Raw genomic sequence first — 25,740 nt, forward strand, 5'->3', positions numbered from 1 at the left:
TTCGCCATATTTTTACCTGCGCAACATTTTGTAGTGGCAGCCTAGACAAATGCTGACTGTGAAAGCTGAAAGTGATTGATCGGCGTTGTTATTAAATGTCACCCAAAAGTGAGGATCGATTTCCGGCCATTTATCAGGTGCCGACTCGATAAGGTTAAGGCAGTTCATTACGGTCAAGTGAAAACATTGCTATATGTTTCTTTTTGTATGGTTAAATGTACGATAAAAAGAAAAGAAACAAAAGTTAGTTGTTTTGCACAAGCAAATAAAGTTTGCCAGTACTGCTTGCTTATGAACATGGACTCATCGGCCCCAGTACATGTTGTATGATACTTGACAGCATGTCGCTGTGTGTATTGCAGCCAAATAGCTCTTCCTGTTTACCGCATCCCGCCTCTATTGTATTGGCTTGCTAGCTTTCCTGTTTACCGCGAAGTGACATATACCGGCATAGCGGGGGAGCTCTTGCAACACTCTACCAGTTGATAGGCAAACCCAGCTTAGGATCCTAGACAAAACTAATGAATTTTGCTGAAAATTAGTTGTGAAATATTTAAAGCAGTTTAGCTACATAAAGGGAGGCGGTGAACGGACAGTGAACGTTACGTAAGTTAGGTTAGGTACGTTTGTAGGCAGTGTTCACACTCTGGTGCCAATTTACCTTCATGTGACACGCCCTCATGAATGCTTGATGGTAATTTGTTGAACTTTCGGAGTAAACGGATGCAATCAACACTTGTGGATTGAAAAAACGAATTCCAAGTGAGCTCAAACGTTTGGGTAGCTTGCAAATTTTTCGTTAAAAAAAACAGAAAAAAGACAGGGTCAGCAAGAGTGATAAAAGTTTGGGCCAATGTTCTATTTTTGTTTATCGGCTTTGGAATCTGCGATGTTACGAAGATCGCATTAACGAAAAATGAGGTTCAGCGTATTAATAAAACGTATGCCGCTTATTTAGGGACAAAGGATTTAAGCTCTGTGACGTACTTTCGTGACGGCGGAGGTTAAAAATACCCGGCCAGTACCAGATTGACACCGGTTCATGTTTACTGCATATGCAACCTTGACGCAGACTGTGGCTTATGTGGGCAGTTTTGGGTTGAACTGTTGGCATTGCTTTGCTGCTTCAATTGCGGTATAATTCAAAAAGCATTATATGCAATGTATGCTGAAGCCAGAACGTCCAGCGTTAGAATTTATAAAGAATTACATTTTCTCTTTTTGTAGCGCACGGCTGATGTGCATATGTTATGTGGCCAACGCGTTTTGAGAATGAAGAGCCCGATTCAGAACTGAACCTCGGTGACAACTCCTATCAGCAATTGCGGCAATTTCCTACCGGATCGGACGCCTCCTCCGTCGGAAGAAGTCGAAGAAAATCTTCGGAGTCCGTTGATAACGAAGCCGAAAACGTAACGACTGAATCGTCAGGCCAGAGTAGATTAAACATCAATTTGAACAACAATAGCAAGAGGAGAAGCAACTCTCCTGCATCCGCATCCACAAACAATAAGGCACTTCGTCTCTCGGAGGAATATCCCACCGAAACCTTTTTCAAGGAAAACCTCTCCGCCTTAAACGGCAAAGGAGCGCCGGAGTTAAACGCGCTTGAATTATTACAAAGACAAGTAAGTCAGGTCGTTCAAACAATTTTTTTTGGAAATAATTTGTTTTTAATCATAACTTATCAACCATAACTTACCGAAAAAAGGTAGCATTTTGCTGACGAAGGAAATCTCATCACTTGTAAGTTTATCACGTTCGGGGTTTTTGTTCATTTTCAGCTAGGTAATGTCTCATAAATAATTAACCCCTAAAGTTCGTGTTACCTGATTCTTTGGGTATTATATCATACATTTATTTGTTTGTTTGTTTATTTGTGTGTTCAGCCTGCGTACCTGTAGTAACTTGCTTGACTACCATGATTTTAAGCGTTGGAGTATCGATTATATCGATCAAGCGATACTGTCAAGTTACGAAAGGGTCCAATACTTGTCGTTTTAATGTGAACGATCGATATTGTAACATACATAGTAAGATGCACCAAAACGTGCATCCTTTGTCATGCATCCATGACATTAATAAAAAGCTGACAAGTTTCTGCGACCGAAAACCACTTTAATTTTTCTCTTGATGCCAGCGTTTTTGATTAAAACAAATAAAAAGCGTTGTTTTTTCTTCTGAGCATTTATCTTTGTTTTTTCCAGGCCATGCAGCTTGCTTATCTTCATCAGCAGCATCAAGCTGCTGCATCTTTGAAGAGTGCTCCTTCACTTAGTCCGGTGGAGGATGCGAACCGGAGAGCGAAGCACTCTCTGACAGCTGCCTTCGCAGCCGGAGTTCTACCCGGCAACGCGTCCGCTCTTTCAAACCAGGTAAAACGAAAACCTGAAATTCATTTTTTTGAATACTTCAAGTGTGTTTTGCGATGTTTTTTGTTTGTATTTGTTTGTGATCTTATCTGCTCGTTGTTGTTGTAATTTTCCGTTGGGGTCTGAGATGAAAGATAATTGCTGTATTAATCTTACTTGTAAACATACATCCATTTTAACGATTTTTGAAAATATGCATCCGTGTTCATAGATTTATTTGTTTTTCAAGATGCAGCAATTGTTATCGCAACAAGTCTTGTCTCCACAACAATTGCAAGCAATTATGCAGCAACAAGCAATGTCAGCCCATCAGGTAACTGATACGGTATCTTTGACCGTCACACTCGTGGTATATTTGAAACACAGTCAACCTGTCTTTAACTTTCGAGATGAGGCCTGACGGGAGGATAGCGCGCCGTTGTCAAAAGTGAAGGAATCGTTTGCATGATTTGCTTGATAACCTGACCAAAACGCAGCAAAATTTAAAATTTAATCTCGTACATTCAATTATGTCTTAGGTATCAGGCTAAAATTTCATGTAAACAGCAGTTCGCATTTCAAAGTAATCGATTGTGCTGTTTACGGCAAACAATTTTTTGCCTTTATCTTACCGCCCAAACTACTCGGCAGATAATATCTATATATGTGACTGACGTGACAAGGCCATTTTGGTATGATAGGAAAAAAGTTACAGTGACTTCGACCGTTGTCGGGTTTCGCATCAAGTCTGCCCTATTTTTTTCTTCTGCTTTTCCGTGAAGGATTAACCTGACAGATCGTTTAAACACGGCAACAGCCGGTATTTGTTGCCGGTCACACAACCAGTCGACTTTTTACGCTCCATCAAATGTCGTTCGTTTTGCTTAATGGACCAAACTCTCCGCTTTGAACGGGCGATTGCTAATCGCAGCAACATGCGGTCGCCCTCACTGCTTCCGCCGTCTTTCGGGTTTGCACAGAAACATTACACCCAAGCATGACGGCACTTATATACATTTTTTGTTTCGTTTAACCTATAACAGTTTTAATATTGTATAAAGCATTTGTTCGTAATCTACTCTTTTACTTGCAAGCTATTTAACTTGTGTTACCCAAATTGGTTTGCATGTTTATAGTGACTATGCGCCAGGTAGCATGATATGACTTTGCAGATTGGGCGCTGATAAGGTAATGGTTTCAAAAAGAGTGGGTTTTGTGCCTGCTTGTTAAAAACAGCAACTTTTAAAAAGTAAACTGTATGTTACTGTACTTTCCCTAATGACTTTAGAAGCTGTCGGCCTAATAAACACGTCAGAAAATCAGGCTTATTGTTTGGCGGTATTACTAAAACCTTAATGTTTAAAATTAAAACCGATAACATCTGTTCATTGGCTCCATCTTATCAGGGCTAAAATCCCCCCAAAAAACTTTGATGTTATTGTTGTCTTTATTTGCCATACACAGCGAGAAAGCAAAGAAAATTATTTTAAGTGATTTCTTTCGCTACAGGAGTGACTTAATTATCGAGTCGACAAAATACGCCAGACTGGGCTTAAGTTGCCCCTTATCCCATTCATCTGTTTTTGTTTGGACGAGGCGTGTTTACAAACGTTATTTTGGCTTGATTCTTGTCTGTAGATTTTTTGTCTTATCTTTTTACGAAACCGGCGTTGCCTTTCAATTAAATGTGCGTAAAAAATTGGATTAGAAAATGTGCAGAAATATATCTTGACTGACCTGATTCTTGGCTGGTAACGACAACCAGGTTCATCCTAGCACCGTAAGTGTTAGTCTTTTCCTAATAGTGAAAAGTTAAAAATACCCACGTTTGTGACTCATTGAACTTTTTAGGTTTGAGTCAAAGTATAAAGTAGGTTAATCAGGCTATTTTACCTAGTCGGTTATCGTTTATAATCTGACGTTATGCTGACATTCGATGTGTAACCTAGGTCGTACGTGATTAAGCTCGTAATAAAAAAACTCATTGTTTGGTTATTGATATTAATATGAACTTATTGTGGTAACTAACGTTACTAGAACAAAAACTTTTTTGTCTTAGGCTCAACAAATACAAGATTTCTACAGGCAGCATCAGAAACACATTCAAATGCAGGTAAGGCTTTGAGTTCGTATCAAAAGTCTCACTATAATACAATTTGATCGACGCCGTATTTGTCGGTACACTCAAAAGAAAATCTAATTTCTCGTTTGTACTTTTTGTTGTTGGGATAAGCCCTTGTACAATTCCGATTAATATCGATTATTACATCTCGATATGGGCTTGTCATATTGACCTACGTGCATCGTCGGTGCTATTGTTATTAACCCCATTGTGCTATTGTGATTGTTTTGTGTACCTGTCAACATAGGTGCGCCGGACATTTTTGTTGTTGAAGACTTTCGGTTATTTTGATTATCAAGTATTAGTTTGAGAAGGAGCAGTAAGTTTATTTCTGGCATTTCCAACCTTAAAATGACAGATCAAAGCTTATTGTTATTGCACAACACTGTACTCTTTTGAAGAGCAGTGATTTCTTAAATAAGGCTGACAACACACCATGTCTAGTCTGCGTAGATCCATGGACTGTCAGTGTGGCCAATGTATTAAGTTTTGTTAAAATTATTAAAACCAAAAAGAAATTATTGAAAAATCAAGTTCATCCTTTAAGTGGTTTTAGTGATTCACTTAAGCCCAGTAAGAAACTACCAGCTAGCGCTTAATACATTTCTTCTGCAAATGTCAAGCCTTACCATATTTAGTATAACAACGGGTCAAAACGGACGATTTCAGCAATTACAATGGTAGTTCTGAAATCACAGCTACAATCGTGTTTCTTATGCAAAATTAACCTGAAATCAGCATTAGTTTGATAGAATCAGTTTAAATTCAGTTGATAGTTGTCCAACCTGTAATCTTCGAATTCAAATTTGTTTCATTTTCATCTGACTCATCACCTTTTCGAGACAAGAACTTGGACCAATGTACATGTGGTGTCTGCTGTTACCCATAATGCCAGCTTGTATGAAAAGTTTCCATGTTAGCCAACAATTTGTTTCTTGTGCCTAGATAAAATCTTCAAATCACAAAATATTCCGATTAGCCTTAAATCTTCGAAACGTCTCTTTCATGTAATTGCTTGTCATCAGTTGCTGTTTTTTAAGTTGGTTATTCTGCTGTTTTACCCATCACGTTTTTAACCCCGCGTGATACCCAGATTGCCTTCCCTCCTTGCCAACTTGTTAAGTAGGTTACAAAACCAGACTGGGTTAGAATACGCAAGTTCAGACCTGTAACTCGACTACACCGGTACTACTTGCAGGCTGTTATTTTTGGACGGTTTGCCACTGGTAATGAGTAAACTGTTAGGCAGTATGCCGACATTTCTAAAATGCCAGATACGCATTAGATTAAAGGATGAGATCGTAAATGAACACATAAGTAACATCAAAAACCAATGTTTGTATAGTTTAGTCCGTTGGTGAGTGAATGGTTTTTTTGTAACCCGTCATGAAGCTGATTTTTTACGTATTGCATAACCGATCAAAGGGTTGCGTTTTTGCCATTTTCAGTGACCTGGACTATGGGAACAATAAAACGGGGTTATGTAACTATTAAACGATGCATGTGTCACCCGTGACGCTTATCCCTAGATTATGTCTGGGTTATGCCACCCACAAAAGGTGTGAAATTTGGCAGCTCTCGGAGCGCTTTGAACCAAAAACATATGTAAATTAAACATTTTGTAGCAACGTTTCAATGGCAAAATAATTCCGTAGTTGCCAATTCTTCGAGAAATGTCGATTTCAAGTGACGCGTCACACTCACACAGCAACATTGCAACCCAGCAAAACTGAAAATTCTTAGGCACACCTGTCTCAGGGACGTCTAGTTTATCAAAGGCGCAATTCGACTGATATTTACAAGTAAGCGGTGACTCATCGCATGAATATTATCAAGTAGATGGTAATACAAACTGCCTTAGAATGGAGGCTTCATGTAAAACTTTTTCGAACTGACGTGAACCGACGATAAAACTATTTTCTAATTTTAGCGTTCTTAAACATGCTTTAAAACCGCATAGACGCTAAAAAGGAACTTTTTTGTAACAGTTACGAAAAAATTGAGTTTTATATTGCCGCATGTTTATGACTCACCAATTACAAATAATGGTTCCGACTATATACGTTGCATCAGAAATGGTTGAACAAATTTTATTGATTTTATAAACGTCGACTGTCTTCCCTCACAACGATGTTCCAAGTAAAATGTGGTCCTAACTGTGTTGTCAATGACGTGAATCGTGTTCAAAGTATACCAACGTGCATCGTGGGTGGCTTGAGGCAGGAAATGGAAGCATTGTAATAAAAGTTGCTTTCCCCGTAAATAAATCGGACCCTAAGACAAAAGATTCCATCTTCGCATTTGCCTAGCTACTCTAGGGAGTAAGGGTTGGGGCCAATAAAGCGGAAGACACGACCAGGTGGAATAAGCGTCCGCGGCTGAAGATTTTCAGCGGATCAGACTTTAACGGATAAGCGCCTGGTATTTTGTTTTACGTTCACGGAAAAATGTCAATCTTCCAGAACGTTTCTCAATAAGGACGTATATTGGTGTTAATAAGTTGAGGTGAGACATAGCAACGTAGCAATTTCCGTCCGATTAAGTGTGTGTAGTGTTTCATCAACATCCGCTGCACCTTGTCATTTACATATGGGCGCCCAGATTCGTCGTTCAAAATGCAATTAACATCGTGTATCAGATTTGCCGAACGCCGAGTAATTGAAACAAGTAATCTTCACCCTATGCAAACTGTGTTACCGCTTTGCGGTTGGCGGAGCCTACTCCATGGTACACTAATTAGCACCCAAAGTTAAACGTTTGTTGCTGGTGTATAAGTCATAAAGCCGTTAGGAATTTGCGGGCATGTCTTGACCGAAGTGGCGTTTATGATTGTTGCTTATGCATTTCGAGTTTCGAAAAATGACAATAATTAGAGCGTAGGCCACTTCAGTGAAAACACATGTTGTTCTAGTCGTAGTCGCGATGACCTCATTTGTTGCTTCCCCATCATCCATTCCCTCCTACCCGACAAAAGCTACGTAGGCATTGTTTGTGTTGTCTTGTTTGTATCATTGGGATAGAGAATGCCATGATATTCCGCTGTTGCTTGTTTATCGGCGTCTAAAAAAAACACGTTAATTGTCCTCTTCATATTTTCATAACGGTCGTCGTTTGATTTCACTGCCTCCTAATGTAGACTCCATTTTGTCCAGTCACGCCCCATCGCACACCGTTGTGTCAAGCCATTTAGTAAACCTATTGGGCATGCGCGTCAATACCTTTTGAGTTGACTTATCCATAATAATCGAGTTAATAGACATAGTTAAGGACAGGTATTGCGTTTATGTTACGGGTGTGGCGAGATGAAGGTGTTTTAGCTAACCGTCACATCCTTAGTTTCCTTTTGAAACATGTACGAAAATATACGTTGGGTTTGGCAGGCTTTGTATTTGCTGTTTCGCTCATTTTTAAACCAACGTCTGTTAGTTCGGATTAATATATGCGGGTAAACAAATATTATCTAAATTGTATGTTACAGCGCAGCTATGTTTGCCACAACTTTTGATGAACCTAAATGATGGATGATACTTATCGAAATATTTATATATACGTAGATTGAATTGAAATGAAACAAAAATCCACTGACATTTTTCGATATTAGTGATTTCAGTTTTTATATTTCCCTAATTTTTCAGCTTGCTGCATCAAAGCAACAGAAAGAGGCAGCCAATCCGGGAAGAACAGACGACTCCTCCGAGTCCGGATTCGGAGCAAAATTATCCAAAGACCAGCAGCAACAAATGCAACAAAACTTCGCCCTGCAACAACTCATGCACCTGCAACAATTGCAACAACAGCAACAAGCAACTGCAGCAGCAGCTTTACAGCAGCAAGGCCTAGCCGCAGCTATGGCGTTGGCTCAAGGCAGGCCGATGCCCCCAGGAAGTGGTCAGTAATCAACTTGTATCATTAAGGTCGAAACAAACGAATCTACGCCCCCTTGCTAAAGCTTAAATGTTTAACTTGTTTCCAGATGTTTCTCCTGCTGACTTACAGCAGTTGTTGATGAAGCAGGTGGCTGAGTCTTCTTCCACGATGAGGAAAGATGCCCCTCCGCAAACGAATCTAAACTCATCCAGGAAGATGAGCTCCCCTTCAAACATGACGTCACCCGGAAGAGTGCGAATCGATTCCCACAGCCGAGAGTCATCTAGCGGAGACGCGAGGGAGAGTACTCGGAGGTAAATAAAAACCCTTTTGCGAACGAACTCAATATGTGGCTCATCTCAAAACAACGAAAATCGTAAAGACTGGACCAGATAAATGTCACATTGAATAGGCGTTTGCACACATTTGCACACCTACGCCATTAATTTTCGACGTTAAGAGTTGTGTAAAGTGCCAAAAGATTGTCCGGTGTTTACCAACAAAATGTTAAAGATGCTCAAATCGCATTGCAACGGTTTGTCTTGAACCAGTTGTTTGTTTTTATGATAAAAAATCGTGATCGATTCTCGCATTATTTATTTACCAGCGTGTGTGAAAGCCGCCGCTTAATAACGGCTGATTGGCAGAAGCGCCTTTAATGTCGGAAACCTTGTTTAGTGCGCATATGACACATACTTAAATTTTATGTTCGTTTATATATGCAAACCCCAATGGGCTCCGGTCCACGTTTAGCCTGCTTTACTTGGACTGCTTGCTCAACCTAATCTAGTGTTTTCCCCTTAACCCAAAATAGATTAACGTTCGTATTTCCATGTTGCATGAAGCTGTTAGCGGTTTAAAAATTTGCGCTTCTCTAAATTGGTCCTGTTTGGTAAGCCGCAGTTTTGCCCAACAATTTAAGTCTGTGTTCCATGCAGTATCATCTTTTCACCTTGTTTATGTCTTTCGGCGCTAATAAGGGCAAGCATTGCATGCGTTTGTCTCATTCCCGCGTGTCGTTTTCGCTAGTTACCCCAAACAAAAATATCTCAGCCTGTTTTGGCAACAAACAGCTCAGAGGCTTGCAAACAGGTTCGTGTTGAGATTAAAACGATGTCCGTATATGCCTTAATTTCCTCGCCCTAACAGGAAAACTGGACTGAAAACGTTATACCCCGTTGTCTAATGCACTTTGGCGGATTAACCAACTGGTTTTGTTTGTTTGATAAGCGGCATTGCTGCACGACAGAACTTTTATCGTGAATTTTTTATCTCCCTCCAGGATCTCCAACAACCCATCTTCGCGGGAGAGCTCACCCGAGCTCGGACTTCCAGCCGCGCTCCAACCTCTCTTTTCCCGCGGATGTTGCCGGTGGCCTAGCTGTGATAAGGAATGTAACGACACTGCGGCATTTCACAGGTATGTAAGCCTACCAATAGTCAAGATGATAAATGCTAGGGCGGTCACATACAACAAGCCAAACCTCGGCCGAACGTGAAGAATGTTTAATGTTATAACTGACCGTATCGCTGGGATTTGTAATGACATGAAAGCTAATTCACCTACTTAAGATGATCGCATTTATGAACGTTTAACTAATTACACGACCATGCTTTATAAGGATAGCAGCATATTATTTCGCAATTAAAAAACTTTAATTGTTAATTCAGCATTTCCGGCTTCTATGACTCGGGGTTTTCCATCGCTATATGCTAAACTACCGATGCTTGTCAATCGGTAATTATTTATACCGTTATAGTGCATGCATCCGGCTATTAACACTGCCAATCCCGTACATTTTTATCTGTAAAATTAACTGTCATAATTATCATTTTATTTTCCTCAATGGCGCGGTGGGGCCAAAAAAAAGATAGTTGCTAAAACATCCATAATATATAACAAACAAAATAAACATAATAAACTGGAAGTGACTAAACCGGAAAGAGTTCAAAACTTGCACGAAAATGATATTGGTGATAATTTCAGATAACAACTAGCACAGAAACTAAACCCAAAGTTGGTAAAACATAAGTAAATCATCGTTTTTGCCTTACATAAGCGATTAGTTTGAACTTTGTGGATCAAATTCTGGTACTTTGTGATAACGAGATTTGCCCCTGTGTTATGTAACTATAAGGACAAGTATCCCAAAGGCCTTTCGCCGTTCTAGAAATTTTCTCGTCTCTGGTTTAGGATTGTAATTACAAATAAATACGGAATGTAAATTGTCAAGTGGAAATTACAACTGAGTCTGGCCGCATGGGAGAATATCTTTTAATTTGTGATAACTTTGCTTTGAAAATTGTATGTTGGCATCAATCACCCTGTACTGAGAATTGTTTTAACCCTGATGTCGCATATACGAACTATTAAATATTTTTATAAATCATTTTCGTTTTTCATTAGGACAGGCGTGTAGAAGTTTGGTATGATACGATGAGAATATATTGTTTCTTAAAACATCGAAGTAGCATTTTTACAGTTTCACAAATTTATTAGATGTCTTTTTTACAAACTTCTATAGGTTATTAACTTCTAGACTTTATAGATATTCGTCAAACCCTTGTTTATTGCCTGTTCTAATATTTGCTGACTTGTAATTCTGGTTAAATCCAGATTGAGTCGGTTTCCTTTTGCAGTAAATAATTACAAGCTGGATGCGTTTACCGTCTCGTGTTATGGCTTGCTAAATGCCGCCCATTTCATTGCTGGGTCCGTGTGTTAAATTATTTATCTATCTGTAGCATAACGTTTATCACTTCGGTCGATTCCGTTGCTATGTTGAAGACGGCAATTAACGGTTGGTTAATTTCCTTCGATGCATAGGTTTATGCGATTATGACTTCATGCAGACATGTAGTGGCAATCTATAAACAAATTCTGATGTATCTATAAGCCGCACTTGTCATAGCAATGCAACTAAGGCAAGGAATTAAGTTGTCAAAGCCGAACTGCTGTTAAGGATACACGAAAGCATTTATGTGGCCAATAGGCTACTCCGAATTTCTTAATTATTCAAATCAACTGATTTACAGATTAATAAAGGTTGCTTTTTTCAATAACGCACATTTTGCTCCAAACAGAGACGTATTAATAAACAAAAGCAGTTTTTACAACTCGGCACTCCCTTGTGTAAGTAACTCTTAAAAGTTTAAGATACGTCTCCACAACAAGGAAAATACAGGTTCCTGCTACTTAATTGTATTTACGGTCACAGTAATAAACGGTTTAAATTTCAACGTGAAGTACTCTTGTGATCTAAATGGGAAGTGTTTCAGATAATTTGGCAACAGACCCAACCCCGTATTATTAGTACAGAGTGACCATCAAGTAAGTATTGTATACAATTTAACAAACTTCGTCGTTTGGTGTCAAACGCTTTCCAGAAATATTTTCAAACGTGATCGCAAAAATGCCCGAAAGCATCCCATTTGTAATGACAATGTACAGTTGAAACAAACTACGATTTGTCCACAAACTTGACGTTATTGGAATTTCCCGTCGAGTGCTGAGTGTGTAATTAAGCAACACTAGAATAACCAATCAGATGCACTAGCCTTCTGCCACCTTGGCGCACAGGTTTAAGCGCACACGTGAACCGAAGCAGTTGTATCAGGTAACCAATTAGAAAGTCTATGATAACCGAATCAACCTATAATTTTGAAATCATGATTATACAACGTTATTAATATTGCCCGCCTCACCATGGAAATCAGAGGTTAAAGGAGGAAGATTTATTAGAAATTGAACTTTTGAAAGTGGGCCACTTCCTGCATTTTTACACGCTTTCTGGTATACACCCAAGTACTTCCCGGCAATCGCTTTAACCACACCGATATTTTATGTGGCTGCTAGCGCTACAACACCTCTGGTATGTTAAGGCTATAGTTTGTGTTTTTTACCTGACAGGGTGACAGTGATCTATCACACTTCAGTTTCATCATTCGATTTTTGCGCTTTTTAATGACTTGCAACATGCGTGCTATTTGGTAAACTTAATGACAACGCTTAACATTGGACGTTTACATAGATAAGGGGGCAAGATACAGAAGCTTGTGGCCAGTGGTTTTGTAGAAAATGAGGGTAAAACGGCGTTTTCAAAGATGTCGTGATTTTCTCTTCCGTTCGGAACAAGTTGTAGCGAGATACAAATTGCCCGTCTCATTTAGATATCTTGTAATGTAAAGGGTATAAGATAAATGATAACAGGGTTCGGTAATGACGATACATCATCATAAAACAACAGCAAATTGTCCACAAGTATGACCTAAACAGCTGCAGAATGCAAATGGTTTTTCAATTTTTCAAACCCTCGGAACGAAAGTTGTTGCATAACCTCAAACGCCAAAATTAGGAACCAGAAAAAAATCGCTTATCTGCCTAAAGGATCGCATTAGTTACCAAACGGGAGTCGCAATACGGGTTGGTTTGTTTCTGTTGAACTTTACCTAACTATACACAGACGCTACCATATCGTCTGTCATCAGTGCATGCTACGGAAGATATGATTTTTTGTTTTATTGTGACGCCATGACTACGACGGTATAAAATGCCTGCTATACGCCTATCTTGGTTAAACTAAACCCAAACCATTATTTCCAGCCTTATGTTATCCGTGCTTGAAGTTGACGGGTGGCAAACGGGTCTTGCGTGGGCCGAAACGAGACAAAATTTTTGTTTGTTTTCTGTTGACGTAACGCCCAATTTATGTGATTTTTATCTTTATGCAGACATCTTAACGAAAGCCACCGCCTCGATGACAAAAGCACAGCGCAGTGCCGAGTCCAAATGCAAGTGGTCGGATCTCTCGATAAACAGGTGAGTTGCCTCAAGCTGTTTATTTCCGCTTGTCGAGTTAAATAGATAACTTGGAAAGTTAAGAAACAAACAAAAACGTTAACAAACTCGTGTTTTTTCTGTTACCATTTTAAAGTAGTTACTTTTTTCAAAGCAATTTTGTGTGGGTGCATCAACTTGCTAAACTCCACGCTTTAAAACGTATTCTTTTCAGCCGACAAACGCAACAGGCATAATATTGTTTACTTGAAACGTTTTAGCGGCTGCTGACTTGAGATTATCACTTCAGAATGTCTATCTTCGCCTTACTCATTCCTCAGCCACAATTTGCTAAAACACGTGGTCGGGCGCTGGCCTAACGTAATCCAAGACAAAATGTACTCAATTTGTCACGGTTGTCGTAATTCTATAAGGTCGACTCTGGAGGACAGTCACAGTTTTGGAAATGCAAGAAACATGTTTGACTGATAAGGTCCAGGAAATAAAAACAGTTCAATTTTCGCACGAAAGTCGAAAACCCGCGCGCCTTTGTTCGTCAACAGATTCCAGCAAAATGACCACTGCCTAACCCGCGTTTGTAGCTTTGCAGCAAACCGCAAATGTGTTTTATTTGGGTGTAACTTGATCTGAAATCGACAGGTAACAATTTAACCTGTCAGCTACAACCAGTTTTCTGTCTAACAAGCCAAAACGCCATTTTGGTTTAATATTTCATGCCGTTTTGTTTGTATGTCAAAGTGTATGGTCATATGCGAATAACGTGACCATCAGATAGGTGTCCGAAAACAATATGGGGAAAAACCAAATTTGATGCAACCGGTATCATTTATTGAGACTCATCAGTTCCATCGGCTTAACCCTGACAGTTGGGATGCGAATTGAAATAGATGAGTGTAGCGAACATAACGCGACTGAATGATTAATGACCCTCAATATTTCATGAGAAGGCGGAACGAACAACAAGACGACAGAAGGAAGTTGTTGTTTTAATGGTTTGACTCACAAGCATGCCGCAAACACGTCGAGTTCAAATTTAGACCTTTCAAGCATTTTCACCGTCACTTGTCCGTTTTATCTCCATCTTTTTCTGCCCAGAATTGAAGCATTGTGCTGAATAAGAAGCACAGTGGAGGAAAAGATTGCAACTAATAACTGTTACCTGAGTGAACGCGTTTGAGCGCGGAAGTTTGTTTATCTTTTGCTTTTTTTACCTCGACAGGAGATTGTGGATTGACTACAAATTGCGGTCGTTATAGTTACGCCAGGGCAACGCTGTGCGAACTGCACCGTATAGATTAATATTCATAAACCGAACCCACACAAGTATTGACTATAGCGTACGAGCTAAATCAGGTTATAATGAACATTTTAGATAAAACGTGCAATTTGTTTATATTTGTAAAAATTTATAAATAGAAAGTTGTTTAACTATAACAAAAACTCCAAAGTTGTATTTTTTCTACGTTCTTGCTGTATTTGCACGAAATATGTGCTTGTAACAATGCTTTCCAGGCTTTAAAACTTTCAGCAACTTGTGAAAAATGTTCACGGCTTTATTAAAAATAGATTAATTTCCAACACTTCAAAGCGGCAATATTTTTCGATGTAAACCTTAAAGGTCACTTCGAGATGCGTTGTGACAGTAAAATGCATTCCATCGCTTTTATTACACGACTAATGCGTCAAGATTTTACAGTTATGCGCACTTCGGTGCATTTTAGAGTAGTTTTGTATAGACCATTTGATAAGAAACACAAATAACCGTAAGACATTTTCAATTCATTTTTGTTTTATGACTATACAGTAGGTATACATTTCGTCCAGTTATAACGCTATCTTCGATTCGAGCAATAAAGTTTTTACGTACGGCGTTTTTTGTTGAGGCGTATTAGGTCACACAAATACATGGTAGCAATATTTGACGAAGACAATTTATGGCTGCTGTTATTTGTTGTGCTTTCGTTTTACTCGGCTGGTTGGTGAGGTTTAGGTCGTATAAGTTGATTTTTACAGGGCGTCTTTTTCACTTTTACCATCGCCCATAACAAATATCGCGCGATTTTCACTTCCGTTGTAAAATTTGGGCTATTCGGTCCGCTTTTAAGTGAAACTTTTCCGTACGTTATGATTCAAAAACTTAATTTTGTTTGCACACTGTTTCGCAGTACATAAAATGCCACGGAGAGTGGCAACAGAGTTTTGTTCTGAGAGAGGAAATAAATCACTCTCAAACATAATTTTAAAAAATCTTCATCGTTCATACTTGAAGGTGAAAACTTTTGGTCGCCGAAATATTCCTTTTAATTCAGATTGTCGTTTTTTCTATTTAGCTGAAAACCGCTACCACAACGCTGCCGGCAGATATTAACATCGGTAAACTTCTTTGAAATCTGTGAGACCGGTAAAATATTGAGCCGAAATCGTGTACGCCGGATCCATTAGCCCAGTAATTCAAAACCCCTAATTCCCATCGCCGAAAACGCTTCGTTACACGGTCAAGATGCGTTCGACGTCTTGCAAGTGGCCGCAAGACATGTTGTGTTGCTTTTGTTAGCAGCAAACCGCGTGCTATAAACAAACCAAATCGTCCTAAAGTTTACCTATTATGGCTGGCAACATTGAGTTTTTGGCTTCGTCATAAACAACTATTTATCATTTCAACATTGACAGGAATTCAAAGAATCCATTTTCGAGGAAACCATAAGGCTGTTATCAAAATTGGATGATGACATAAAATACACACGTTTTTGCGCATTTAGCGAAGTTAATGTTATAGAACGGCAAGTAACTGCCACGAAAATTAATCAACTAATCCGCTGTGATTGCCCATAACCGTAAGTTCTCAACCACGAACGTTTGCAGTTTTTGCAAAGTCGCAGCTGCATAATTTAACTGGCAGAATTTCACTCAACAATATATCGGTAATTCTCGCAATATCGTTATATCGCAATATATATTGTTCGCGTTCAAACCAGTGATTTGGAACTTCATAAAGTTCGCGGTTTTATTCGCTTCATCAGTTTACCGAGTTTTCAAACGGGAACACTTTTTCCGTGTATATGACATCCGGTAAAAGTTTTCTAAACCAAGAAGACATATCGAAATGTCGGCCATTAAGTTTACGAACATGAACTCTGTACGACTTCAGTTGATGAAATCTCAATCTCAGTGGTTGTATATTTAGCATTGAAAAATGAGTAGGCTTATATCTTGGTACTTTTGCCATCACAAACAACAACTGAAGCTGTAAGATTTAGGTCAAATGTTTTTTCTGTTCTTTTTCTAGTTGACCATGGAACGAGAAGTTCTCAACGCCATGATGTCGTATCTTAGGATGGACGGGAAAGACGGAAAAGCAAATGCTGATCCTCCAAATTTGGGAACTTCTAACGGAAAAGCGGAACAATTCTCGAATAGCATCACATCTAACGTAAGCATTCGTTGCATAACAATTTCCCTTTGTTATAGAATTAAAACTCAATCCGCTTTTGTTTACTTTGCTTTTTCTTCTCATATTTATTATTTATTCGCATAACCATGCAACATGACGCACCGGTGCGAAAGTTTATCCATTACGTCATACATCATTAACGGCTGTTAACCATTACCCACAAATCCGACCCGAGCGTTGGCCATTTTTTGAAGTTTGTTTGCGAAGAAGCGCCGCAAATTCGTGCTAAACCATTGTAAGATTCCCCGCCATTACAACAAGTTTATCAACGAAGGTTTTGTAATTTTAAGTTGATGCAGAAATCGAATTGTAACCGTGACTGGCAGATTTTTTGTCGTTTCTTGGCAGCTCGCTGGCCATTGGAGCATAGAAAACTACAACAAAGTCCACTCAAAATCTGTTTTTCCCGAACATTTCCACAACTCACTGCGATTGTATTTAATTTGCAATTGGCAATTTATAGATCCAGTAGCAACTGAGGAAGGGCAAAAGGCAACAGAGTCGTCAATTGAACAAATATCTTAAACACACTCTTTACCTGGTGTGGACCGAAAGCACACGCTTGTTAATTTATCCAACTTCGCTTGTATGTAAAACGCGACCAAGCAGCGCCAAATGTATTGCTAACTTCTATTAATCTTTTTCTTTTAACGGCATTAACATTTTCTTTTTCTTTTAACGGCGTAATCACAAAATGAAATGAGTCTTACATAAGAAATCACGTGATCTTAGATGAGTCACGTGACTCCTAAGGAAAGTATATTTCACCATAACTCGTCTTCTACATCAGGATTGCTTTTTAAAATGACAAAAACCACCGACAAAAATAACCCTTCCCCTTCTACCCAACAGGTCTTCGGATCATTGTTTCACCTTTGGTAGTTCTCCTGTTAAGTGCAAGAAATCTTTTTTCTCCCGAGTGTGCGTGATGTCACGCGGAGTGTTGTAAACCGTAAACGATTCCTGCGTCAGACAACAGCAATTGTGTCGGGGAAATTGGTTTTTGTTGTCTTGTTGTTCAGAATGTCGTCAAGTGTTCGCATGACAAAAACGTGAGCAACTTGACTCTTCAGGATCGTCGTCCAACTTAGTACCGTTCCCGCTCATTAATTCGTCCGACGCATAGTTGGCTTTAATTGTTCCTTTAGTACAGGAGAGGCCTTTAAGGCTGAAGCCCCTTTAGCTTTCTAAATAATCAGGCGACAGAAATTTAGCGCTAATAAACACGAGCGAGACGCACTCAAAAAGATTCAATAACGAAAAGGAAAACTTGCGAGTCTGGCTGATTGGTTGTCGGCATGACCTCGACAACTTGACCTTAAAACCAAAAGAAAAGCTGGGCCAACAACGCAATTTACTGCGGCCAACTTGAAGGCAGATGACGCGCTAAGACTTTTATCTTTGTCACTCGATGCTTTATCTTATTTTTGTTGCCTGCCGTCGAGCAATTGTCGCGTTTATAAAACACAAATACTTGTGCAACACACTGCTTGTTCACATGCTACTGTGCTGGTAAAACCGTGCAAATAACTGCGTATGTATAACGCTGTCAAACAGGAGGACTCAACGTATAGAAATAAAAGTTGATCTATTCGTTTTAATTTCCTTTTTGTCGTGAGGATTTTATTCGCTTACAGCTTTGTTGTCTGGGACATAGATCAGGTGTAACTTTGCAGGAAAAAAGGCAAAAATTTCCACTTCAGCTTTTTCGTCGGTTTAGGCTGTAATTTCCTAGCTGCTGACGTTGCCTACGTGATTTGCCCGACCAAGTACATGACGTGATAATCACATATTTCCACAAGGTACAAATGCGCGAATTAAACCACCAGTAATTTTGGTAATGACTTTTCACGCGCATGGTACCAATGTTCAAAGACACCGGCAATAACTTGTCGAATTCTCTTTGAACTGGGGCATTCAATCTTCCTGTGGGCACGCATTTGCGTAATCAAGTTTGGTTCGTGTTTATACAAAACGCTACAAATTGGCAGATAAGTGACACGGACGACTCGGCTAAATCAACTGTTATGTTTGTCTGATGTTGAAGACTACAACACTTAATTAACATTTTTGTTGTGTTTGTTTATGCAGTTACTGAATGCTACTTAGTTGCTTTGGGCAGGATTAGAATGTTGATTTGTCACAATATTGTTCAAACAGCCAGTTCAATTGCCACTTGAGGGAATTGTCTTGTTGTTATAGGGTCCAACTGCAGCCAATTTTTCTGGAATAACTCTACCATTTGGCAGTCAGTCTGGACCGAATTTAAACAATCGTGCGCCAAACAACTTGAGTCTTCCGTCGAGCCCGATTTCCGGTCCCCAGATTGGCGGATTTCCGCCTGCCTTGTTTTCAACGACTTCCTTGCCTTCGTCTCCGCCTCTTTTTTCCTCCCAGCTCTCGTCCAGCTCCGGATCAAGAGAAGGGATGCTGCAGGGCAAGAGAAGGCACTCGGCAGCTGTGCCTATATCAGCCGGTAAGTTAAACAAATAAAATTAAGTGCTTTGTTTAAAAAAAACTGACTTAATTTCCGAGGGGATAAAAATACAAGGCGGCGAATACGCGGCGGAGATAGGAACGGAAAAATTAAAATAAATTCCGCGCAAATTAGTGTTCAATGAAACGGATTAGTTGTTAACGCTAGGTGTACTATTTGTGCGACCTTTTTTGATTCAAGTTTATTCGTTACGAGGTCGTAGTGTCGAATCAGAAGAGCCCAAATTGAAGAGATTTTTTCTTTCCGATATAACACGGCTTCTTAATTCCGTATATACTGGCTTTTACTAATTTACCGCCAAGTAACATCTGCTATCCCGGCACAAACTGCATTACTTTTATTTGTAGTAAATAATAAATGAGAAGCCATTAGCCCAAGTCAAACGGCGTTATCTCTGCTTCTTGGCTATATATTTTCCGCATAAATAGAAACAAAGATGCGTAACAAACGAAATTTGCTTCCCATATTCTCTTTCTATCTTAATTCTGCTTGTCAGTCAAGATCTGATTTCTTCTAAGATGCGCCTTTTCTCCCCTTTGTTCGGTCATAATAAAACAGAATGCGGGGTTTATATTAAATTTTCCTTAATGGTATTATCTGGTCCCGAGACCCCGCCACGTATTCTCTGTTGTTTTCTCTGCAAAAACAAGCGCGCGTCAAAGCGCTTTATAGATTGTTGTTGTCTACATTTAAATTATTTATGATGGCTTTTATCCCTGAATAATGAATACAGTTTGTTGTTTGTAGCCGATTCGTACAAAAGCGAACCTGTTTTTATCACTGTGACAAATACTATTGTGAAAAGCCCAAAATTACAATAGTCACAAACATAAAGCGAATCGGGATTTGGTCCTCAACCAAAGCCTTCAACGTGTTAATATTCCCTATTTGTGTGTATGAGGTTTTGGACTTAATGCCCATGACAATGGCGGCCCCATAGGAAATACGGACGCCACCTGACAGATTTCCATGTGTAGAAAATGTTACTTGCATTTTTCGATTGATATATTTCTTCTCTTCTCTTCTTGCAACGTTTATCTCTGAGTCTCTCCTCGCTAATGGACTAATTTCGATCGAATTTTGTTGTAACGACAAACAAAGCAGCTTGTAGCTTTCTGCTCCGTTTTTGAAAGATTTGTATCTCTTGGCCAAGGTTTGCTGATTTTAAAACATTTTGTTTGTTTCACATAGATTTGACTCAAAACCAGGAGTTTTACAGAACCGCAGACGTTCGGCCTCCATTCACCTACGCGTCTCTGATCAGACAGGTGGGTAGGAAATATTTTACAGTTTCATGTAGGCTAACTGTACTATATGCTTGGTATTTGCAAAAAGATCTCCTTTCAAATTGCCCTGTACGATGTGTTATTTATTACGTCACAAATGTATATCTCCTGGTTCGTTAAATTCGAAAAATGCAGCGCCACACAAGTTGAAGCACCATCCAAAGACGACTTACAGACCAGTTGTTTACTGCTAAATTGATGGTTGCTTTAACAGCCGTTAACAAAGCGGGTATTACTCAAGTCTTGTTTATTTTTGAATGTTTGCCGCTTAACGCTTGACAAGGCTGCCTGCTACGTCTATTTGTAGCGGGAGCGAGGGTTTAATGCCTAATCCCGGGCATTTTTTGACTTGTACACGTTCGAAATCCCAGCGTTATCGTGTCGTTTTATCCCCGCAGGTGTTACTTGGGCTTGTTTGTGTATAGCTTTAAACAAATAATCACATAATATATGGCCTTTAATGCTGTGTTGAAGATTTCTTTGACCTTAGCAATGTACTCTTGGCGTTGGCTCGCGAAATTCACCTGTTAATGAACTTTAAACTACGAAGAATGTTTTGAATTGGTTGTTAAATGTTAGAAGTGTGAGTTTAGAAATCCCTTGGGTCACTGCATGGCGAGTTATATAAAACAGCTTTGTTACTGTGTAAGTGGTTATAAGCAAGCCATGGTTTTACTCTTTAGCGCCACCATTACTTCCAGTCTAAAGCTGTGGCACAAAGCGCTACTACGGTAACAAAAAAATACTCCTACTGCTAAAAAATTTTAAATCACTTTTTTGTTAATGCGGTCAAAGAAAAATCCGATATTGCTTGTTTTTAGATCCCTGAAATATCTCATCATGACCTGCAACTGACTAGACTTAATTTATATTGCTAAGTCATCGCAATCAATCCGATCATTGCTAACAGGTTAATCTAACTTAACTATTCCAAATTTTGATTTTATAACAAGGCTAAATATGTACGTGCGTGCCGCCAATTTTTCAATTCGAGTTGCGTTTAAGGTGTTTTCAACGGACTAGTTTGTATTTAATGTCAAGTTTTAATATGGTGTTAGTTAGTTATTATGTGTTTGTTTAAAATTGTACAGAATGCAACTCCATATACAACTGTAATATGCTTCAAAGTCAAAATATTCAGTCTGAATCACCTCACTAATTTTAGATTTTTTTCCGAGAAACATGATTTTTTGTTTAAATTTTGTACTTCTAATTTTTGTACATATGTTTCAACTCGTTGGATGCGTTTACTTTAATAGCAACGGAGACGGAAAATGTGGTTTAATTTTTTTAGTTTAGTGTTTAGTTTTTAGCTTTTAGTTAAAAGTTTCTGCATTTCTTATTTTTGAAAATCGAATTTCTTTTAGGCTTACTTACAAAACAGGCTTTTGTGGTCGAAGAAGGAACATCATTTACCTATACAATTCGATTTTTTTGTTTAGGCTTATACATCACGTTTTATTTTTAATTTACAGGCAATCATAGAGACCCCAGATTGCCAGATGACGTTGAATGAAATCTACAATTGGTTTCAGAAGAAGTTTGCCTACTTTAGGAGAAATGCGCCAACATGGAAGGTGAGTAAAGGATTAAATTGAGATTAGGGTCGATTCTCTCAAACACACGTTCCTTGTGATGTCGTTTTTGATATAGTCAACATGTCAGTTTTCCTGTTTTTTGACTTAATTCTATTTTAGTTGTTTCTGTAAACAAGTGACGCTTTTATTTCGAAAGTAGGATGTAAATTTTTCGGAACAATGTCAAATTTATGTCATAGTGGTGTTGAGTTTGAGAATACTCCAAACCTAGTTTTAAATTGTTCTGTAAAGTAAGTCATGTAGGCTACTGTACTGTTAGTTATATATAAGCTTGAAAGTAAAAAACAGGTCTCCTAAGAACTGAGTAAATCAATTCCAACAAAGCATCATATCCAGCATGTATTTGACCACTCAAAGTATTTCTTCGTAAATTTCTAAGTTATTTATTGAGTCAAATAGGTGGTTTTATGCTAGTTAACCTTTTCTGCCACTTGCTAAATTTTACCTTGATTAGTAGACATCACATTTAACTAGGATAACAACCTGGGGCTGAGCCCCAAATTTTTTTCTTGCCCATAACACGGCGATTTAACGACGACCTCACGTTACCAGTTTTGCTGTTGTCGTTGTAGAACGCCGTACGGCACAACCTCAGCTTACATAAGTGCTTTGTTCGGGTTGAAAACGTTAAGGGAGCCGTCTGGACCGTCGACGAGAGCGAATACCAGAAGCGAAGGCCTCAAAAGTTTTCAGGGTACGCCCCCTAGTGTGGGCTGCTGCTGGTTTTGTTCTGCTGCTAAATGTCGCTGTCGCAATGTTAGATTTTCTATAGATGCGTGCTTTTGCTTTGGTGTGCTTTTTGTTCGGGGAATGCTTTTTCTCTGTTATGCTTCTCACCCACCGCGTTTCAAAAAATTACTAACACAATCTCGGACAAGCGCAATCAACCCCTATCGGTTCCCATCGTGCGGCGTCGAGAGTTTAAGGATTAATCTCATCAGTGCAGCGAGTTTGGGGTCTAAGTTGTGCGAAAAATCAACGATTTCGTTTACATTGCAAACTTATTAGAATACAAGGAGATTTATAACATTTTCGACCTTGGATTAACGATCGTGACGCTTGTTTTGGCTTATTGATTCCTGACCTACCAAACTTAAATTTGTGTAAGCTCGAATTTTCCCGGATATCGCATAAGAAAAGTTTCTCGATTAACAAACAAAAACCATCTTACGCCCCACCACTCATTTCTTCTTGTCTCATGTCAGAGTGCTATTCGCACCAACCTGTCGCTGCATAAGTGCTTTAGAAGGTGCGAGGACGTTATGGGCTCGTACTGGACAGTCGATGACCGGGAATTCCGCAAGGGTCGTCATTTGAAGCGGGGAAGACCCCGAAAGTACGAAGAAAAGGACGCGACGCGCCCCCAGTAAGATAGTCACACAACGAAATACCAAAACGCCTTCTCTTTCCTCTTTCCTCTGCCAATTGTCAGATCGAATTGTACCCCAACAAGTAGCCAATTAGTGGAAGATTAATTCAAGACGTACGCACGACGCGCCGTACCTCGCACATTTTACGCGTAATTTTCGTAAACATTTAATTCATGCATGGACTTATCGTTTTGTCCTTTTTTGCTTGCCTCTTGCCTGCATGTCGCTTTACATTAATCTGCTTGCTTTGCATGCTAACATGTAGCATTGTACCAAAACGCTGGATAGTCGTCTGAGTTTAGTATTTGCCTATTTACGCTTACTTCAGTTGAAAATGCCGGTTAAACTGGCCGTTAATGCAATTGATAGCAATAAAGCCGACAAACATGCCATTGAAAGGCATCCAGCGCATTGGTCTGGCTTTGCTGTAACAATTACTACGCTATTTACATAGGTTAATTATAACATCATTAACGGTAAACTGGTTAACAACCGTTATTCGTGGTTAGTTGTAAAGATATTTGCAATCTAACCAATATATTACAGAATTGTTGTAATTTTTGCAGGAGTCCTGCGATTCGAGGCCGTGTTGATGTGGGCAGTAGTCAAAGTTTCTACGGCGCGCCAATGAGCCTCGCATCTATGCAGGTACAAGTCTTATAGTAACAAAAGAAGTTTTTACATTTCATAGACACGAGTCGCTACTCGCTGTCTAACGTTTTTACTCCTTAATTTTTCATTTGCAGATGGCGTTTGGTGAAAATCCTTTTAGCCAGGCACAGTTAGCAAGTCAAGCTCAAGCAATGCTCGGAACAAATCCGCTCCAGAATTACGGTAGTTTTTTGCCTGCTGGGTTCGGCGGAATCACTCACAGTCTCTCGTCCGATGCGACGGTTGGAATGGACATAACCGAGGCAGCGAACAACCTAAGTGCACTAGCTAACGCTCGACGGCACAGCATTTCACCAACGTCCAGTAATCACAGTATAAAAGAAGAGAGGTGCGTTTTGTCCGTGAACTGGAAACAATCTCATTCAACTAAATGTTAATTAATAAAGTAATTTAATTAAAAACTTCGGCAAAAATGTCTTCTTATTTTTACTCTTTTTTGTTCTGTTTTAGTCGTGAGAGATTTCTTTCGTCTCAAAGTTCCAATAGAACCAGTGTCAAGTTGGAAGAAATAGAAGAAAGTAACGAAAGCGAACAACGAAACGGTTCTTCTCCCCATCTGAGCAACGATGTGGGACCTAAAATTTACTCCTCTTCAAAGGACGGAGAAGCGATGAACGGTAACTCCGAGTCCGAAAAGGAGTTCTGCAGCCCGTCGAGATCCCGCGACGATGACATGGAAGAGCGCGGTAGTAGGAATTCCATGGACACATACTCCGCAGAGGATTCGGATAAACCTCTCAATCTACATCACAACCTCAGTCACAAAGTGAACGGAGAAGGATCCTCCCTACTCCGCCAAGGAATGATGTCCGCAAGAGGATCTTTTGCGATGCTCCACGACCACTCTGTAGCAGAATGACTCGAGGTTGCATGAGTTCAACCGCGTTTTCAGTTTGACACGTTGGGTCTCACGCCACAAAAGAAACGTTGGTGACAAATTGCACAAAACTTGTTTTAATTAACTGCTAGCCTTGGGATATCGCCTCGGCTCCTTTCTCTCTGAAAATTTCTTTACAGATCTTGTACGTATTTTATTATTATAGACGAATTTTCTTTTTTGTTCCCTCGCGTAGTGCTTTGCTATTTATGTTATTTTTTGCATTTGTCTGTTATTGCAAAACTTTTGTCGGTGCCATTTCGCATTTTGATCTCGTACTGCTTATCAATTGCAGCTGTTATAGTTCAAATCCAGTTAATTATTGTACTTTTGTGTATATGTACAACTTTCGTTGAAGAATAATTCTAAGTCTAATAACTTTGCGGAAATGGTACTTACAGCAATTAAGTCTTTGATATTGCTATCTAGTTAAGGTGCAGTAGTAGATTAGCGTTAATTGACTTATCGTTCGTTTTTCCTTTTTGTCGGTGATGCTTCTGTCGCTGTTTATAAAGCAAGCATCTAATTTAGCTTAATTAAAATAGCCCCTTGCACCAAAAAGGTCTGCAAATCAGCGTAAGAACTAATCCTGGCACAGAGACATTCCAGTCATACAATTCTTAACGTTGGTGGGCTTACAAAAGTGGTATTAACCTCAGTTAAATCACGTTCATCCTTGCACATTCTTTACGTTTTTCCGCTATTCTCTAGAGTCTAGACGATGTAGACTCACTCGAAGACACCATGTCACACTTTTTACACAATCTTGTTGTGGATATTTGGTCTTTGCATGCAATGTTGCATTTTGCTGATTCAAATGTTGAATATTAAAGCCTATCAAAGACAACTAC

General features: G+C 39.3%; 1 protein-coding gene across 3 annotated transcripts; it reads left to right on the forward strand.

Annotated features, from left to right (window-relative positions):
* On the forward strand, nucleotides 1-25,736 carry LOC143449679 (uncharacterized). Of its 3 annotated transcripts, XM_076949977.1 has the most exons (19): nucleotides 1-762; nucleotides 959-1,135; nucleotides 1,228-1,628; nucleotides 2,208-2,375; nucleotides 2,602-2,685; nucleotides 4,411-4,464; nucleotides 8,109-8,282; nucleotides 8,316-8,361; nucleotides 8,447-8,654; nucleotides 9,623-9,760; nucleotides 13,072-13,159; nucleotides 16,425-16,568; nucleotides 18,792-19,065; nucleotides 20,278-20,354; nucleotides 21,848-21,949; nucleotides 23,176-23,336; nucleotides 23,907-23,988; nucleotides 24,087-24,340; nucleotides 24,463-25,736. In XM_076949977.1, the coding sequence occupies exons 3-19, from the start codon at nucleotides 1,251-1,253 to the stop codon at nucleotides 24,869-24,871; spliced, it is 2,841 nt and encodes a 946-aa protein (XP_076806092.1). In that variant the 5' UTR covers nucleotides 1-762; nucleotides 959-1,135; nucleotides 1,228-1,250; the 3' UTR covers nucleotides 24,872-25,736. The 3 variants fall into 3 exon arrangements, with proteins under 3 accessions (XP_076806092.1, XP_076806091.1, XP_076806093.1); XM_076949976.1 differs by having other exon boundaries at nucleotides 6-762; nucleotides 8,109-8,361; XM_076949978.1 differs by lacking the exon at nucleotides 23,176-23,336 and adding an exon at nucleotides 22,543-22,664 and having other exon boundaries at nucleotides 16-762; nucleotides 8,109-8,361.
* Nucleotides 25,737-25,740: the final 4 nt, after the last annotated feature.

Source organism: Clavelina lepadiformis, chromosome 3, assembly GCF_947623445.1.
Source record: "Clavelina lepadiformis chromosome 3, kaClaLepa1.1, whole genome shotgun sequence".
In the NCBI taxonomy this organism is placed as follows: domain Eukaryota; kingdom Metazoa; phylum Chordata; class Ascidiacea; order Aplousobranchia; family Clavelinidae; genus Clavelina; species Clavelina lepadiformis.